The sequence below is a fragment of the Tyto alba genome, unplaced genomic scaffold (assembly GCF_018691265.1).
Source record: "Tyto alba isolate M040663 unplaced genomic scaffold, T.alba_DEE_v4.0 Super-Scaffold_40, whole genome shotgun sequence".
Lineage (NCBI taxonomy): Eukaryota > Metazoa > Chordata > Aves > Strigiformes > Tytonidae > Tyto > Tyto alba.
The window spans coordinates 46,637,964-46,656,731 of NW_024881316.1; the positions used below are offsets into that span (position 1 = coordinate 46,637,964).

General features: G+C 41.5%; 1 protein-coding gene across 1 annotated transcript in view; it reads right to left on the reverse strand.

The window, feature by feature from the left end:
• The window catches only part of PKHD1 (PKHD1 ciliary IPT domain containing fibrocystin/polyductin), a 267,005-nt gene that overhangs the window by 144,163 nt on the left and 104,074 nt on the right, over positions 1-18,768 (reverse strand). Inside the window, exons 37-40 of the mRNA XM_042803457.1 lie at positions 4,654-4,861; positions 3,506-3,663; positions 1,703-1,897; positions 542-682 (exon numbers count right to left, since the gene is read on the reverse strand). Coding sequence (XP_042659391.1) covers positions 542-682; positions 1,703-1,897; positions 3,506-3,663; positions 4,654-4,861 — 702 coding nt within the window. The remainder of the gene's footprint in view (positions 1-541; positions 683-1,702; positions 1,898-3,505; positions 3,664-4,653; positions 4,862-18,768) is intronic.

Consider the following 18,768-nt stretch of genomic DNA (forward strand, 5'->3'; position numbering starts at 1 on the left):
CTCCTGATGGTTAGTTAGGAGAAATATTTTGTTGTTTAACATTTTTGTTGCTCCAAGCTTCAATTTATTTAAGTGCTAAATCCTCTGCTTAACTTTTAACATATGTTTTCACTCCATTATCTCCAATGTCAAATGACTGAAGTTAAAGGTAACTATGCTCTTAAATGCCTTGCTGAACTTGGGTCTTAAATATTGCATAATGGTGTAATGGTGCTCTTCCAAAGACAGATAAATCAATCCCCTAAAAAAAATCTCCTTCCACTTGTGCACTGAAAAAAAAAAAAAGGATCAAAATCAAGAGAAGAGTGACCTGAAGAAACAGAGAATGTATGGTCAAATGGAAATAACTACTAGGATTTGCATGTGAAATCACAGGAGCTTTATTCCAAATTCACTGATACCAAAAAATGCAGACGCGACTAAAGTTCTCAGGGTTCAGTTAAGGATCTGCCATTCTTTCCTCCGAAGGCATTTGCATGCAAATGGTAATCAGCACATGTTGCTGTTACGTATAGGATAGTTATTTTCCTGCTTCACTTACCCAGTAGAATCCCATGGCCTGAAACGTTGTAGAAAACATTACTGTCCACACTAAGGTTTGAGATCCCAGCCAGACGGAGTCCTTGACCAAAGGAGTCCAAAACACAACAGTCACGTATGTAAGAGTCTGGAAAGAAATGAGTGCTGTGAGCAAAAAGCACACCGCAGCTTGAAGGTTGGGAGAGTTTTAGATTAGCTCCTCACCCTTTGATGCTGTGCGATTAACCCTTTTGGCTCCCACCTGGCAGATCTTTGACAACAGGCAGGCATTGCTGAGACAGGCACAGCGGGGAAGAGGGGCCCTGAGCGTAAAATTGGGTTAATGGAGGTGGTCCACTGTTGTGAGGAAGGAGGAGGAGATCCAGTGAAAGGATAGGGTAAGATCCCGTGAGTGAAGTATGTTATGAGCTCAGGCAGTTAAATGATTGAAGTGGGATTGAAGGAGAGGAGGAACATTTCGGAAGGACAGTGAGGACAGGGCAGGTGTCTTGTACAACTTGTCTTAGCCAGGCATGGTGAGCTGCCCGCTTTACTCCAGGATCATAGCCCGTGCTGCCTTCTGCTATCAGGAAGCCTCGATCCTCATCAATGATGAAGATGACATAGGAAAGGTGTAAGTGGGGGTTAACTGGAGGGGAAAGTCCCTTCCAATACCCTTAAAATGTTATTTGAGGCCATCTAACTTGCTTGTTTCACCACCTGTTTTCCAAGCCCTCATTGCCACTTCCACAAAGATGAATTTTGCACTTATCAGTGATGAAGACAAAAGAATTTAATATGTTACTTAACCTTCAGGTGATAAATTAAATTTTGGCCTATACTTCTGCACAGCCCTGAGCCACCTCTGGGTTCCCTCACGGTATATCACTGCATTAATTTCCAGAGCTAGAAGCAGCACATCAACTCAGAGGTGTGGCATTAAAATGAAATATTACTTTAGGAAGAAACTCTCCATAGATGCAAAGGAACTAAAGTAGCTTAAAGCACTCCATCAAGTTTCACTTGGGCTCAGACTACAGGTAAGGTTTTCTGGCGTTTACCAATCCAGTTTGTCAACTGACCCAAAAACTGAGCAGGTTTTGAGGACGTAAGCCCCAGATTTGTGCAGGAAAAGGTGGACATTTTACATCGTTTGGGCCCACTTCCAGTGCAGCCATCTCACCTGCCATCCATGCATTGCCAGCAACAGTCAGGGCGCCGCAGTACTGCTGAAACGCTTGGCCCATGTGGCGGAATTGGGCCCCTTGCACCCGGAGCCGGCTCGCCTCTCCCCGGAAGGCCTCCACAACCACAACGGCCCCCAGGTCCCGAGACCCCAGCTGCCTCTCACTTCGCTTGTACAGACACCTGGAGCCACCTAGAATACAACCCCGTGGGAGCTGTCAGTGTTACTTCTCCGTGGTGACCGTGGGACTTGCAGACTGCCCCAAGCAACATCATGAGACCCACCACGTTGACTCAGTTAGACTCCATCTCCAGCAGTGATCTTAAACATGGGCCCAAAGACAAATAGCCACAGACAAGCATATTTTATATTCTGCCTAAATGCTCTTATGGTTCCTTCCCTAAGAATCTGGATGTTTTTAGAGGAACATGTATTAAAACCAGCAGGAAGCTGTGGTAGTTTTATGCCTTGGAAAGTTCCTTGTGTTCAATTTTAAATAGTCCTATGCATGGGGAAGATGGATTTGACATTGATTTACCTTGGGTGAGGTTCTTGAAAAGAGGATTGGGCATGGATGTACTGAACTGAACGGAAATGAGAACATTTTGAAATTTCTTTAAAGCTCTTACTCTCCCGAATCTCCCTGCAGATGGCTGGGGAACTATTACTACCCACAGTCTGAAGACAAGGAAAGTAAATCATAAGGTGGGAAAGGCATCGATATTCATGAAAGACATCCTTCCACAGGTCTCTGTTTAGGATTTTTTGGTATGAGGGGATTTAGGCTATGAATAGGAAACTTAGGCTTGTTCAGTGGAGGTGCAGAGGGTATCTCTCATTCCAGCACTGTCTGCTTATTCTCAGTAATGCTCATTTTTCTTTTAAAGAGGGTAAATTAACCACAAAAAAACACTGCTCACTCATCTTCTGGTGACTCCTCAGAGAAATTCTCCTATCTTTTAACTCAAATAAAAACCTCAAACGGTTAGCACATTTCAGAGACTATATTTATGAGTTCCACAGAAAATGGACCATAAATCCATGAGTAATATAAGCAGTTGGCTGCTGGATATCAAATGAAGCCTTGTGTCACAGTCTGAAAGCCCAAGGCATTTTATTTTTAAAGGAAACCTTATACCTGGGTTGACAGATAACCTAACTCTCCTCAAATTATAATCACTGTGTCTGATTCTGCTTCTTCATCAGCTGGTGTAAATCAGAAAGCCACCTGTGAAGCTTCCTGGCGTTTCACACAGGTAAAACTAAAGGCAAACTGAGATACCTAACTGTTTCACTAGTGTTACTATATGCTACAAGAAACCATCACCCATTACTTTTCTTGGTAACCCTTAAATACTAAACAACATCTCAATATTTTACACTAAAGAGTACAAACAGCATTGGGCTGTTTTGTTTTTCCTTCTTTTTAAAGTGAATAAATTGTAAACACAATTAAAAATTTAATATATTATATACACTGAAGCAAGTTTTAAGAAGATACTTTCTTTTCCACACCCTTAGGCTCAGGCAAAACTAAAGGATCTTTCCCAAGATGGCTTGAAACAACAATGTGAAAATAAATCACTGGAGATATTACAATGAAATGCAGTGCAACTCCCAAGTCTTCACACTTCAACGTCAAACTACTTTTGGAAAGATAAACTTGCTTTCCTGACACTGATATGTCTCAAAATTATCCTATTAAGAAAGATTTCTAGTAGACAGTGATACCACGATGTGATTTTAATGGAGCAATTTTCCTCCTCAGAATGTTTCTGTGAGAAAAGACCTCCTCCTCACCTCTTGTAACACCTGCTTTTGCACACTGTTGAAGGTGTGACATCCTCTCCATCGTGACATTTCCTTGAACAACAACCCTTCTGCTGATCAGTGCCACCACAGCACTCACAGGCAGGCTTTGGCCATTCACCAATCCCTCTCCAATACTGTGGGAGTACCTAGGGAAAGACACAAAAAAGGCACAAAAGCATCTTCACCTGCCAGATGACAAGAATTATGTTCACCATAAGATTATGACTCCACCCACCCAAATTCAGAGCTGGGTTCAGTCCTCTTCTCGCTGTGGACAGTGGCATATCCAATATGTCTTCATATATGAGGCTAGAAATAGTTTTCCCTGGCTGATGTTTGTTTTCATCCTTTTGTCTCTCAAGCTCACAGATTTTCCCTAGATTATGTATGTTTACAGCAAAATATTTCAGTCTTTGAATTTCCTTTATCTTCCTAAAACATATTTTGGTGAAAATTATCAGTACTTTTTTTCTCAAGCCCCAAATATTTCTTAAAATGATATCATTAATCTTCCTGGGCATTGGAGTTGGGTTGCCTTCCAAATAGATAACACTTTTCAACACTGGGGCTCCAGGTGATGATGATAAGAAGCACAGTTTGTCCAAGATTTCCATACACAGAAAATGAAGGGAGCATAAGGCATTAAATCTACCACTCACTGGAAACATGGAAGCAGTATTCCAAACTGAAGTAATTCACTTTGAGTGTGTTGTTACTCAGATTAAGCAAATCAGTCAAGAGAGGATTTTTTTTTTTTTTTGATGCAGAAGTCAGACACTTTTTGTGAAAAAAAAAAAAAAAATGCACTTTCTCAAGAAAACAGCTATGCAGGAGATTTCTTCACCAGTCCTATGCTGAGGTCACTGGACTGTATTGGTCATCAGTGTTTTCTGCTTCAAAGGTTTTCTGAGTTCATGGTTATGATACAGAATTTAAACATACTCAGAAACATTCAAGATTGAACGTCCACTAGCTTTAGGGGGCAGCGAGGAACTGAAATATCTCTGACCACCTTTGTTAAAGGGATTTATATAGTTATCATGCACCACAGGAAACAGAAAATCCTCACTTTGACCAAATTTTCCCCTGGTTTAAGCTCTCTGCTATAAAAATCCCCTTGGCCCTTGAAAGGATACCTGAGCGGTGATCTAAGGTACAGCTCCGTGTTGTTCACAGACTCAATAACAGCCATTTCTTCTTGCTGCTGTGCATCTCCAAGGCCTGTCTGTCCCACCATAATTTCGTCACTGGGTTGCCAGTCAACAGGGTCCTGGAGCACTAGCCGTGTATTGTTAGCATAAGCTGATGATTTCAAGTGTGTGAAAGTTAGTTTGGGCATCCATCCTGGGGAAAATAAAAAAAAAAAAATGCAAAAAGCAAGTCAATCAACATAAAAAACCCATGATCTGCATGCTTCAAAAGCACCGACTCACTTGGATCATCCCACAGTCATTCATTCCTTTTTGATGTTGTGTAGGAGAGATGGGACTAATGCTACAAAAGAGGATTTGTGCACATCTGCTTGGATCAGAAATGCAGCTCTTTCCAAACATCCCCATTTCATATCTTTTGTCTCTATTGGTCCCAAAAAGCTGAAAAACTGTGCTGGAAAGAAGTTTGCTCAACAGGCAGTGTGAGCTGAGGTTCAGTTTCTTTCCCCTAAAGTGATGTCCTGTCCTGGGTTTGAGTGAGTGGTGGGGATTTTTGGTAGCAGGGGAGGGGGCTATAGGGGCGGCCCCCTGGGAGAAGTTTCTCGAAGCTCCCCCAGCTCCAAGTCAGCTCCACCTCTGCTAGAAAACTGAGCCAACCAGCTGCACCTCTGCGATAACATATTTAAGAAGGGACAGGGTGATGAGCAGTTGGACTGGTGAGGAGGAGCTGCAGAAGCCCTCCCTGCCACCCATGAAGATCTACGGTGGAACAGACATTGATTTATGGCCTGTGTTTTTTCACCTGGAAGATCAAAGTGTCTGTGCCCAAAAAAGGTCAGGGTCTTGTGGGAAAAGGTAGCCCCGCTGCTGTAATTCAGTGCTGGGAGGATTGCAGCATGCGGGGGAGTCCCACGCCGAAGCAGCTTGGGAAGGGCTGCAGCCGTGGGAGGGACTCCAGTCGGAGAAATTTTGTGGAAGACTGTCTCCTGTGAGAGGGGGACCATGGTGGAACAGAGGGGGAAAGTTCCAGAAGCTGCCCGCACCGAATATGGAAGAAGCGGCAGCACTGACTTCACCCCACCCCACCCCACCCCCCCATTCCCTGCCCCTGCGCCACTGGGGGAGGAGGTAGAGATATCGGGAGCAGAGCTGAGCCCGGGAATAAGGGAGGGGTGGGGGGAAGGTGTTCTCAAGATGTGGCAATGCTTCTCACTGTCCTACTCTGTTACGTGTTGTTAGTGTCTGTAATAAATGTATGTTCTTTTTTTTCTTCCCCTAACGAGTCTGCCTTTTACTCATGACCATAAAGGATGATTTTTTTCCGCATCCCAGTCCTATCTTTAACCCCAAGCCTGGATCCTTGTCCCTTCTTATTGCCAGAAGAGAAGGGAGAGAGAGTGGCTACGTGGTGGTTGGCTGCCGACCAGGCTTAAACCACGACACATTCCTATGTGAGAAGCAGCCTGTTCTTAAGCACACTTTATAACCAACGGATAAAAGCACTTTCTGCAGGGACCATCATCCTTCTTCAAGTGTAAAATCAGAAGTTATCAGATTCCTCAGCCAAGTGTCCAGAGCAACATGCAGTGAATCTAGGCCCACAAGTATCTTACATTCAGATTACTCACATTACCTGTTTCTATTAGTAACATTTCAGTGAGATATTAAAAGACAAATATCACCAGTTTCAAAAACTTTTAAGAGTGACTACAGATTGCTCAGATAGCAACATGAGGTCATCTTGAAACTGTCTCTAGTGGATGATACAAAATGAAGGGTCATTTTTTGAAATCTTGGGTTAAGTGGCTTAAACATTTCAAATTAAAAGAATTTGTTTAGTCTTTTTCATCTAAAAGCAGAAATAACATGCCATACTATTTTAAATGTTGTAACTTTGAGCATTTTTTTCCATAAAGCTTGAATCTCAGAATACGCTGCTGAAACATATTCTTGGTGAGACCTTAATCTGGTTAGACCTGAAAATATATTTTCAACTTTAAGGTTCAGATGATGTGAAGGTCATTTAACATCCCTGGGGATGGGCTACAGGTTTGGCAAGCAGTGTGAATACGAGTCAGCAGGACTGTAAGATGAAGAAAAGCCTCGCTGCATCATCAACCTTAGGCCACCACTGGAATTCAACAGCAAAGTGGCAACTGCAGTTTCCCAAATTCCCTCCTCTTTAGTGGGCATACTGCCAAGTCCACGTACAACAAGCCCCAGCAATGAAACATCTTGTCATTTCACCCTCCCTTCTTCGTTTCATGAAGTTTGCTTTAACTCTTACAATTTCTTTTTCCCTAGCAGGCTCTGGAACAGATTGGGCCAGTGAGATCCAACAAACTGAACACCATTAGGGGAGAGTATGTGTCTCACACACCCACTTTTAGTGTATTTTTCCTTCCTGTCTTTGCAATAGATCATAATTTACCTCTTGCCCGCAGCAAGCTATTGTCCTCCCTGGTTGTACTATAGAAAAGTAATAACACCAGAAATCACTGAGAGTAGGGTTGCATCCAATAAATAATTTTCAAATTATTTTAAGCAAGCTTGCCTCTCTCCATAACTTGTTGCACTTTTTCATTGCCTTTACTCTAGTGTCCCAATTCTTTCCTTAATGAAGATAAAAATAAGGAGTAACACCTCCAAGTCAATGAATTCACAGAGAAAGAAGAATCCAGTCTTTATACTCTGGCAACTTGAAGTATATTGGAGCGCCTGCATTGTGTGTCAATGATGGACATTTAAACCTAGCTGAGATACTTCTGGCTTGTTATCTTCTCTTTTTTCTTAAATAAGTCTTGAAATTTCTCAACTTACAGATAAGAAAATCTCCCAGACATCCTTCACTTAATGTTTTATATCATGGAACTGTTTTGGGATCCATCAAATGGATTTTCTTCAGATGAAACTAATGCAGAATCTGTAATCCAGTATGACATATAATACACTTTAGACACTAGTGGAATCAGACTAGAATGACTCTACAGTAGCCTCCAAAACACATACAGCGAGGACCCTGCATCCTCAGCACCTACATCATTCACTCTACTGATCTGCTTCTATCAGGCCACACTGTTTTCCAATGTAGACACAGCCAAATCCCACCTTGCACCATTCATGAGCACAAACATCAAAGATTTTCCCTGTGACACATCATCCTCAGCACAGCTTTAGCCAGCTCGAAAAAAAACCCTCTTGATATCAGCCTATATGCATTTTTAGTAGCATCAGTCTCATCATCTTTATTCATTTACCTTCTTTCATTGAGTGAATCTCATGAATTTTTAGGACTCACATTAAAAGCAAACAACTGACAGCAGCCATCTGCATGTTGAGCAGCATACAATTTTTCTCCAGATCTGGACATTTTGTTTATAGTACTGATTTGTGTGCATGTGTCAGTGTGTGTGTTTGAGTGCATCTGTGGCCATACACACCACTGACTCCCCTTGTGTACATCTGTCACACACATACTAAAGCAACCATTATAAAAACATTGCTGGGCAACAACTCTTGTCATTAAGAGGTGCAAACCACCATTTTGCATTCAAAATATGCTCTAATGGAAAAGGTTTGTTTCAGGATTTTTTCCCACTTCCAAGCTCTGAAACAAAAAATTTTAAGGAAAATCTTCTCAAGTTGTTTTTCCTTCTAAAAGAAGAATATTCAAGGTATCCAAACATCCCCCATTTTTTGTTTCTGTTTTATTTTTTAACTTCTTATTGTGTCCTCCCAGTCCCTCTTTCTGTCTCCCATTCCACAGTTTGTTTTACCTTTTTCCTGTTAATTTAGGTGGGGTGGGATATTTCTTTGTATGTTGTGCTGGGCTTGTATCGTGGGGTTTTTGGTAGTGGGGAGGGAGCTACAGTGGTGACCCCTGAGAGAAGCTTCTCGAAGCTCGCCCAGATCCAAGTCAGACCCGCTTCTAGCAAGGGCTGAGCCAACTAGTAACAGTGGCTGCACCTCTGTGATAACATATTGAAGAAGGGGAACCTGAGAGGGTGTTGGGGGATTTGTGAGGAGTTGCGAGAAGGACACCTGTGTGAACACAAATGTCAGTGGAAGGAGGAAGGACATGGGGGAAGTGTGCTGGAGCAGAGCCCCCCTGTATCCTGTGGTGAGACAGCAGGGCCTCCCACCCTGCTGCCCATGGAGGTCTGCAGTGGAGCAGAGGCTGACCTGAAGCCTGTGGAGGAGCCCACACTGGGACAGGTGTCTGCCCTTAAAGGAGGCTGGGACTCAGGGGAGAAGTGGCCCCCCCGTTGTAGTTCAGTCCTGGGAGGACTGCAACACGCGGGGGTGATCCACGCTGAAACATCTTGGGAATGGCTGCATCCCGTGGGGAGGACTCATACCAGAGAAGGTTTGTGGAGGACTGTCTGCCGTGAGAGAAGATCCCAGTGGAGCAGAGGAGGAATGAGTGGAGTTCCTCCCCTCCTCCCAAGGAGGAAGAAAGGAAGAAGCATCGAGTTGACTGTAACCCCCATCCCCTGCCCCTGAGCAGCTGAGGGGGGAGGAGATAGAGAGATTGGGAGCAGAGCTTAGGCCGGAAAGAAGGGAAGGGTGAGAGGAGGTGTTTTTTGGATGTAGTGGTGCTTCTCGCTGTCTCACCTTGTCTGTTAAGTGTTGTTTCTGTTAGTGTTTGAATTAAATGATGTTCTTTTTTTTTTCCCCTAATGAGTCTGTCTTTTGCCCGTGACCTTAATCAGTAAGCGATGCCTCCCTGTCCTTATCTCGATTCCTAAGGCTTTTGCTTCATTTTTTCCTTCCCAGCACTGGGAGGGAAGGGGTAAGTGAAGTGTAAGATCTACTTCCAATTTCCAATACTTTTTGTATATTTTTGTTAGGAAAAAAAAAAATCTAGAAAATTCCTCTTTCCTTGCTTCCCATTTATATTCCCACATACATCAATATCTGCAAGTCAGGTTCTCCTCTACTCTAGGCAGCACAAGTGACACACAGGTTTTGGTCAGCAATATTTTTGTGGTCAGTTCACCAAGGAGAGACCATAACTGAGGCTTCTTTGCCTTAATTATAACTTATTCCTAGGCCTAAGGTTTTGATGGGAGCCCCTCATACACACACACAAATATACTACAGTGTTCCTTGAGCAGTTATCACCAATTGATTTTTAAAATCACCTGTTCCCCTTTACAGATAAAATTTACAGATGGTAACCCTAAAATTTCACTTTTCTTTTTTTGAAAGTAAGTATATCATTGCAACCTATATCTCACATAATTCCAGCTATAGGAAAAAGTACAACCCCCATGTTCTCTAACTTCAGTATCCAAGAAGTTTAAATGAAGATAGCTTAAAAAAGAGCACAACACCCACCAAGCCCCATAGTCACTATTACTGGAGGTGTCTGCAATTGCCTTGACTTAGAGACTCTGGGTTGGTTTCAGATGCCTAAACATGTCAGTTTGGATGTTCAATGGGCCTCTAGCTGCTGTTCCAGAAAAGCATTGGTCTGATATAAGTCATGTGTCTTATCTGTCAGGCCTACATAGATACCTTGGATACTATAGGGCGCTTGAAATGGTGCTTTATATTAACACTTAGGTAAATGAACAGCCAAACAGATGGTAGACAGCCAAATCAAATTGCTACTGCTTCTTGAAGAAGTTTCCAGACCTCTGCTCACCTACCAGGCGTGGGCTGACTGGATAGGGTGCATCACTTTTCAGAGGCACTTCTATGCTCAACTTTTAAATGGGGAGCTGAAATGTGCTGATGAACTTCTCAGAAGGGAATGGTCTCCAGCTGGGAGACAACCTTCATTTCCAAGGGGCCTTTTCCAGCTTCTCTCTTTCAAAGAACCAACGGTCTCTCTGCAAAGATTATGGATACCTGAACAAGGCTCCCTTGAACAAAGATCTCTGTCTCTGCAGCCTGTCTGCAGGACCATCCTTTGGGGGCTTAGAGCCCTCTTTCTTCTTTCCCCTTGAAAACAAACTATTTCAGATAAAACATGCAGGATTCATAAAATAACCTTCAGTGATTGGAACTGGACTGTGCAACAGGTAAATAAATTACTTGTTTGAGAGTAAAAGGTTTAAAAGACCAACAGCTGCAGTATATTTAAATTATTTCTTCCCCAAAAAAATACTGCAAGCAGAAACACTCAAAACTACTGAAAAATAGATGAATCTGTATAACTCCTTAATTATTGAACTCATTTTTAATAATTAACTAAGCTCAGATTGGAAAAAAAACACATCTTGAGATCTAAAGCAGAAGTGCCTTCATGTTAAAGGGATAGGACAGAGCCTTTAGACTTTAAATTATATTGTAGGTGAAGTAAGAATTGAATATTTTACTAAATGACTTGACAGAAACACCCTTAAATAGAGCAGAGTAGAACCACGTTGTCAAATGGCAACCTAGAAATTCAAGGGGGTTGAAAGCAAATTCCAAAGTGAATTAATCACAAATCATAACATAAGGAATATCTTGGCACCAGGACCCTGATTTATGCTTCTTGTTGGAAACATGATGTGAAGATGCAATCTTGTATAGACCTAGCAAAATTATTAAGAACAAGGCAGTTCTGATGTGTACAATGCCACTCTCCTTTCTATGTCAAGTAGAGAAGAAGAAAAATAGCATCATTTCCTACAGCTCCTACCACAAAACATTTTATAAATCTATGTAGGAAGGTATATGATTTCACTAACTGATCTCACCTAGTCCTAAGTGGTTCAACCAGAGATGAGAATTTGACCTTTACAGAAATGTCTCAGAATCACATCAAAACTCAGCAAACTCTACAAGGTACATCAGGGTATACTTATATTCAGGGTCACAATAAAGTCTGTCTACAGCAGCCAAAGTGCTTAAGTACACACTTAACATCTGAGCAGTCCAAATGAGTGAGTTGTTTAACTGAATTGCTTTAATTTGACAGAGCCATACACACTAAATTACTATGTTTAACAGAGTTTCCAAAACAATCTGATTAATCTTACACTCTTACACCTGCAGAATGTACCAAGTGTTTTATGTTTAGATAAATTAGGTCATTATTTACATTCCTCTGATTACAAAAGACATGAAGGTTATTTCCTCTTCAAAGTGTACTTTGGGTACCTGAATGGTTGTTTAAAAAAACTAAACTGGTTGTTGGAGAGCTATCTCTGCTCACCCAGCTTTGAAAGCAGAAGCTGCTACAACTGGAAACACTGAGATAGTTTTCTAAAAAAAAAAAAAAAAAAAAAAAAAAATTACTACAGGGTAGGGAGAGGCAGTTGTAAGCTAATTAAGAGACACATCCTATAATCAATGGGGAAAAATAGGCTCCTGGGGAGCCTATACACTCTGAATGACCTTCTGGAGGAATTTCTCTGTCCCACTGCAGCCACAGGAGAGTTGTTTCCTAATTCAGGCAAGAGGATTGCCCCAAAGTGACTCAGAAGCACTTGTGAGTGGTCAAGAAACCTTGGAAATTCCAGTTGCCCTGACTAGTGGCTGTCCCCATAAAGCTACAAATTTCCTCAAGTCTGAACAGATGCACAGACTGATTCCCCCCCTCTCGTTTATAACCCTGAGCACACATCCAGTCTTTCTACCATCACTCCAGAGGAGAAAGGCAGAGCAGGACAGACAAAAAAGTAGTGGTATTGATCTCAGCTGAGAAAGGCTGCTCCAGATCCCACTCCTCATCCCAGTGGGAAATGCTGTTTCAGACAAAACAACTCCCTCAAAGTCTTTGTTTGTCAGACTGGACAGTTATGAAATATTGAAGTGTTCATTTTAACTGTTCCTTGTACATTTATGAAAAAAATCACCGCTTGCCCATGACCTTAAAATGTCTTTCAGCTTCCACCAGAAAAGAAACCAAAGGGTGCTTCTCTCCACACAAACATAGGTGAGGCCTCCACAAGACAAAGTTATTAATTTCATTGTACATGAAGAAAGGTGTGGAGGAGATGAAGAAGGGTTAAGTGGTATCTTTGGGGTTACACAAGTACCTAGGGTAAATCTGGGAATTGAGATTCCTCTGAGCCAGCCCAGTTTCTCAAAAATAAATCCTCCTATTCCATCTTGGAATAACATAACACATCCGAAAAACCACATTTAGACTCTTGTTAACATTTTCAGTTACTGCTCATTGTTCAGATATTAGATGCAGAGGCAGCAGGTGACTGAACTGCATCTACATGAATGCCTTGTACCATTTTACAAAAAAGGGAAACTGAGTCATTCAAACATACGAACTGAAAAGTGGCTAGTTTGCCCTAGTCCAAGAAGCAGATCAAAACCAAAAGGGAGGTCATACCCCCTAAGTCACCTCCAACTCTCTACCAGGACACCATGAGCTGTTGACATCAGTTGTCTTGTGTTACCAATCTCCCATCCTCCAGGAAATAACTTTCCAAACAACAACTCTCCTTTGAACTGAGAGTGATCCATTAAATTCCAGACTTTTTTCAGCCTCCAACAGCCACTGCTTGCACACTTCCTGTTGATCCACCGTTTCTTTCTATTCAGCTTCTTACAGGTCCTGTCCTTAACCTCTCCCAATATCTCCCAGAGGATGATTCCAGTCAACACATAAATATCACAGCCTTGTCCTTTCTCTTGTCATTCCTTCAAACCTGTTCCTTTCCTCCTTTCTGTGTTTCAGTCTGATGTCACATCTCCCAGACTACTACATTGCTTCCTCACATAGCTTCAGAAATATATGGGGCATGGGCAGAGAAAACTGATTGTTCAGCTGATTCTCAAGTTGATTTGTGGAGGTATGAGACTTGAGCAAGGGACCTTAGGCACAGTGATTTTTTCCAGCCTGCTTTGCCCAAGCTCTCATTTCTTCCACCCAAAGATTCAGCCTCCATGTCTCATTTTATGCTTCCAGGTCTTCCTGTCAGGTTCTGCTGCATAAGTCCCACTTCATGGCTTGTCTTTTTCTAAGTCTTCCCTCAATCTGTACTTTTTCTGTCTACTGTTTTCCTTCTGGAGAATGATCCTTTGGACTCCTGACTTCTCCTGTTTTGCTTCATTCAAGGCCACTGATACCTTCTTCTTTCTTCCAGCCAAGCTGTACTTTGAGTGCTGTGTTCCAAGACTGACATTCAGTCATCAAGTTATATATACCTTCATATTTCTCCCCACGAGTTTCTCAATTTCCACCTTTGCTTCTCTTTGTATACAACTCTCTTCCCAACCCACAGATTGTCTTGGTGTCAGTCTGTATTTGAACAAAATGTGTCCTCACCTCTCCTGAGGATTTGTAGTCAGTAGCTTCTCACACATCTAAAACACATCAATCTAATGGCAGCACATCTAGAGAGAGTCTTTAGATCTTCTCATTCTCCAATTCAGCTTCTTCCATAAGGCTGTCTGGTGGTGCTATTGCTTTTTCCAGTATTTTCAGAGTGACTGGCCATAATTTTTTGGCTTTGTTTGCTTGTGTCCAGAACGTGCTGCTTCAAGATACAGCAGTCCTTCGCTGGAGTATATTCAGCACAGTCACTCTTCTGTATCTGATTTATCCTCTTGAGCTCTGCATCCACAGACGTTTGTGTTCTTACTCTGGGGGCAACCAGAAGGCATTTGAAATCCCAGATTTCACTGCCTAATTATTTCCCTAACCAGCAGCTTTCTCTGAAAGGAACTTTTGCCTTTCATACATTTCTATTTAGTTAGATGAACTCCATCTCAAATCTATGGGATGGTCCAGGTCTAAGAATTTACATGACTAGGTGACACATTGCTTAGATGGAAAATAGATGCCCCTGACCTGAAAAAAGACTTTTTGGAGTATATGTTGTCACCTAAATTTAGATATCCAGGGAAACTCCTAACCAAGCCTAAGAGCAAGCAGTGTGAGGCACATCCAGAGTTAGGCAGAGCTGGAGAGTTTGACCTATGATTGGGAGTGTTGGTAGAAACTAGACTCCTTAAACAGGTTTTAGGAGGACTGGTTCCAGCTCTAATCCTGCTATGGGACCTTTGGTCTTCCTCCCCAAAGTTGTTTAAAAATTTTAAATAATCTTCCTTTTCTGGTGTGGGACAGAATGCTTTGAACTCTTCTCCTCTGATTACACAGGGCTAGGATCCTGCTGCGTCTTGTCTTCACTTGTATTTACTACAAATTAATTAACTCTGGTTATGAACACACAATTTGTTTGTGGTGTTGACAAACTATAAAGCTCTTTTACACCTTTTGACAGTTTATTGGTGCTTTAAAGTTGCGGTAATGAGATCCCTTTATAACACAAAAGGAATTTACAAGAACTGCAGGGCTCAGGCACACAATCTACTTGCGGTGACTATACAAATTATACTGCAGATAATCTGTCAATCTGTTGCAGCTACATTGTAAATCTTTAGTGTAAATTAGAGTAAGATCATTCAATTGTCATGAACAAAATTAAAAGAAACAAGCATTCCCCAAAAAGAAAATAATTTTGCAAGAGATGAGTTAAAAATGGAATTTAACGGATTTTAGATATGATTAAAAAAGGAAAAAAACAAAAACAAAAAAAAAAAAAAAACAAAAAACAAACAAACAAAAAAAAAAAACACCATACAGTCTCCAGTAATATAACACAACACAATTTACTGAAACACTTCAGGTGTCAGACTGCCTAAGGAATCCAGCTTCCCCTCCACTGTCATAAACTCTTACTATTCCCTTTTCCCTATCCAAATTGCACTGCCTACTCAAACTTATCTTGGCCATTCCTAAAATTTCAAAATGTCAAAGTGATAAATGGTAATACAGCCAGAGACTTGATGCTGCTGCTTCAGCTAATAAGACAATTCATAAAAATAATAAAGTATAAAATTCCTTAAATTAAAAGGAATAGAAAATCTTTTCCAGAAAGCCTCCTTAGTCAGGCTAGCACACAGCTGTGCTGCTACAGCTCTCTATGGTCAAATGGACCTCTAAGCCCCAGATCTTTAATTAAGGACCTGGAAAAAATCTCATTAACTTCATTTTGATGAAGACTTCTTTAAAAAAGATGTCAGAGCTACCTCAACTCTTGCAGTGACTAGTCCAGTCACTGGCCATAATATGTAGGGAATCAGAAAAGGAAGAATGAGAGCTGCTTTCCCTCAGGTTTCATATGTATTTAAAAACAGTTGCCTGAACCGTGAGCCTTAAGTACTCTGGACTTGAACGTTTCTATCTTACTTATGCTCTCTGTTAATTCCAGTCCCAGCTATATTCCCTAAGCAGTTGCACAACGTTTCTAGATAATTTTGCAATAAGAGCAGTTGGGGTTTTTTCCCACTATGCACCTTTGAAAGACAGGGATATCTCTGCTCTGAAACTGGGAGATGTCTTTCCACCCCTATACAGTCCTGCAGGACAAACTGCCATGTGTGGGCGTTTCCTGGGCAGATGCAGGCAGCTTTCCTGCTACTTCCCACCACAACCAGTGCAGAAAGCTTTTCATTCATGCCCCGAGGTAAAATACAAGGTCCTCTACAATTTATAACTGCTCATTTATTAACCCTTAGGACACCCAAGAGCTTATCAGCTTTTTGATTGCTGCACAGGCAAGCTGCAGCAGCCTCAGTGCTGGGAGCTCAGGATCACATTGGGTATTTTTTAGATTGGATTTGAGCACGGGCTCAAAACATGGCTTGTCTGGTGTCCCCAACTACAACTAGACAGCAGTGATTTCACTCCAAATTCAAATGAAGCCAAACCTTCAACATCTTCCACAGAATAAAAATTCCACAAAAGAATTACTTTTGGAACCATTACACTTCTTTGACTCACTATGAATCACTATAGGGGTCTAGGGGTTTTGATTTTTATTCTGTAAAAACATTGCATTTCAGTAGTGTAGAAATGTTGGTATGAAATAGTTATAATATCAAAAACAATACTATGAAAATCCAGATGAAATAAAAATGATAGAACTAAACACATTTTCCTTCTCCAAGTGGGGAAAAAAAAAGTCTGACATCATCCAAACAAAAGGACAAGGTGAATAATTTTTATCTTCTCCAGTAGGAAATATCCTTGAAAGTGACCTCATCAAGCTGAATGTTTCATGAAATTACAGTTTTCACCTTAAAGGATTCCCAGCTAAATCTTTTTAACAGAATCCACGGGAAAGCAAGGAGTATCTTACTAGGGATGGGAAGGGCTATGTGATTAAGCAAGTCTAGGGAAACTCTCATTGTTGCTCTTTTCTGACATATTACATCACAGAAAGAGTACCTTCCTTGTGTGCTGTCCCATAAATGCAAACATCTCCAAACATTTCTTTTAATCAGAGGTTACCCAGTTGTTAAGTCACATCAGTCCAGAAAGGAAGGGGAAAAATTTCCCCAGCTCCTGCCATGCCGTTGCATAAACCAGCGAGCCTGACACAAAACCACACTCGGCTGCTGAAAATAGCTCACAACCAAAGGTGCCACACAGGAAAACCTCTTTAAACTGACACCAGGAACAAACAGCTTCAAACGCAGCAGCCAACTACTGCGCGATCCCGTCGCGAGCCGCACACAGCTGTTAACATTTTGCATTATTGCCAGTTAATCTCCCGCGCTGCTGCCGAACGAGACGGGGAATGTCTGCCCGCAGGAGCGGGTACACGGGGCGGCACGACCATTTAAATGCTAAGATCAGTTTGCTACATCCCCGGCACGCGATGAAAGAGAATTAGACACGCGGGAAAAGTGAAGATGAGCCCAAACGGAGGGTCCCTGCCTGGCTCAGCCTGCAGCCCTGTGAAAACCCAGATCTGGGTCCAGGTTTCTCAGCCTGCCAAACTTCACAGGCTTTCTCCCATCTGGGCTGGAAATTCACCCTGATTTTGCTGTTGGTTGCTTCTCTTCCTCCAGCCAATCTCCTGGCTGTAGTTGGGGCCGGAATTGGAAGGGGTATTTCAATGTTATATTCAAAGGTTTGAAAGAGGCGACAGTTTCATCACACAAAAAGCCTCCATATTTGTAAAAACGCACAGACCTCCTCCCTGTCAAGAAACACAAGCTAATATATTAGTTATAGTCATAGTCTATATATATTATATGATATATATATATATTAGTGCCTATCTCTCAGTCCCCTTTACATCACATGTTAAGATCAGCATCAAAATACAGAGTGACTGATATAAGTTTCAATAAGAGAAAACAGATGCATTTATGTTAGGAAGAAGGTAAAGCTATGAAAGACAGAGCAGCTTTCCCTGAACCCAGCTCTCTGTTTTATCTTTTTTTCCCCCCCATCTGCTAGGTCTTTAAAATCTAATGGTCATCTTATATTCGTGAATAAGAAAGTGAAGGAACAAGTCATTGTACATTAGTTACTCCATGGGAAGTGCTTAAGTGCAGTTTCTTACCCCCAGTGAACACAAGGGGATTCAAGGCAGCTTAGCCTTCTGTTCAAGAGCCATCTGCTTTAATGCATCATGTTAAAGTCAAGGTCTTGAAAGGAAAAATGCTGTCACAGAAGGCAAAAAACCTCCTGCAACCACTACACAGAATAACTAGCACCTAAGGAAAACCAGCCTATGGAAGAGACCTCAGAAAGGGAAAAAGGATCTGAACTCACAGTGTAACAGAGGTATGCAAATCAATGGTTTCAGTCAGTGGAAAATAACATGTATTGAACAGATAAATGTTTCAGTAAGGTAAAAAAGCACAGCTTATCTCTAGCAGATCTCTGCACCCTATCTTGAATCCCCTTGCTGCAGACTTTTTTTTTCTTTTTTTTTTTTTTTTTTTCTCCTGGGAAGCTTTTATTTTTAATATGTGAGTAAAGCAGAACAAATTCTCTCATGTTGTCTATGATCTCTTAATCTCAAACTCAGCACAGATACATAACACTGCTTAATGGAGGAAAAGCAAGAAGCATTTGATTAAATGTTTGATCTCTTGAGGAATGCACAGGCTCTGTATAGCACAGTGCACAGCTCACATATATTTTCTGTTTTATTATTGATTAAAAGTGATTAAAATAAGTAATTAGTTCAACAGATAAAAAATACTTTTTTCCTGAGATAACCCTGAAAATATATAAGATTGTTGTGGTTACAGAGAAGTCTGGGACAGAAGTGCAGAATTGCCTCTGCAATGTCATTTTCCACAGTCAGCAACCATTCATTGAACGTGCAAGGACATTCT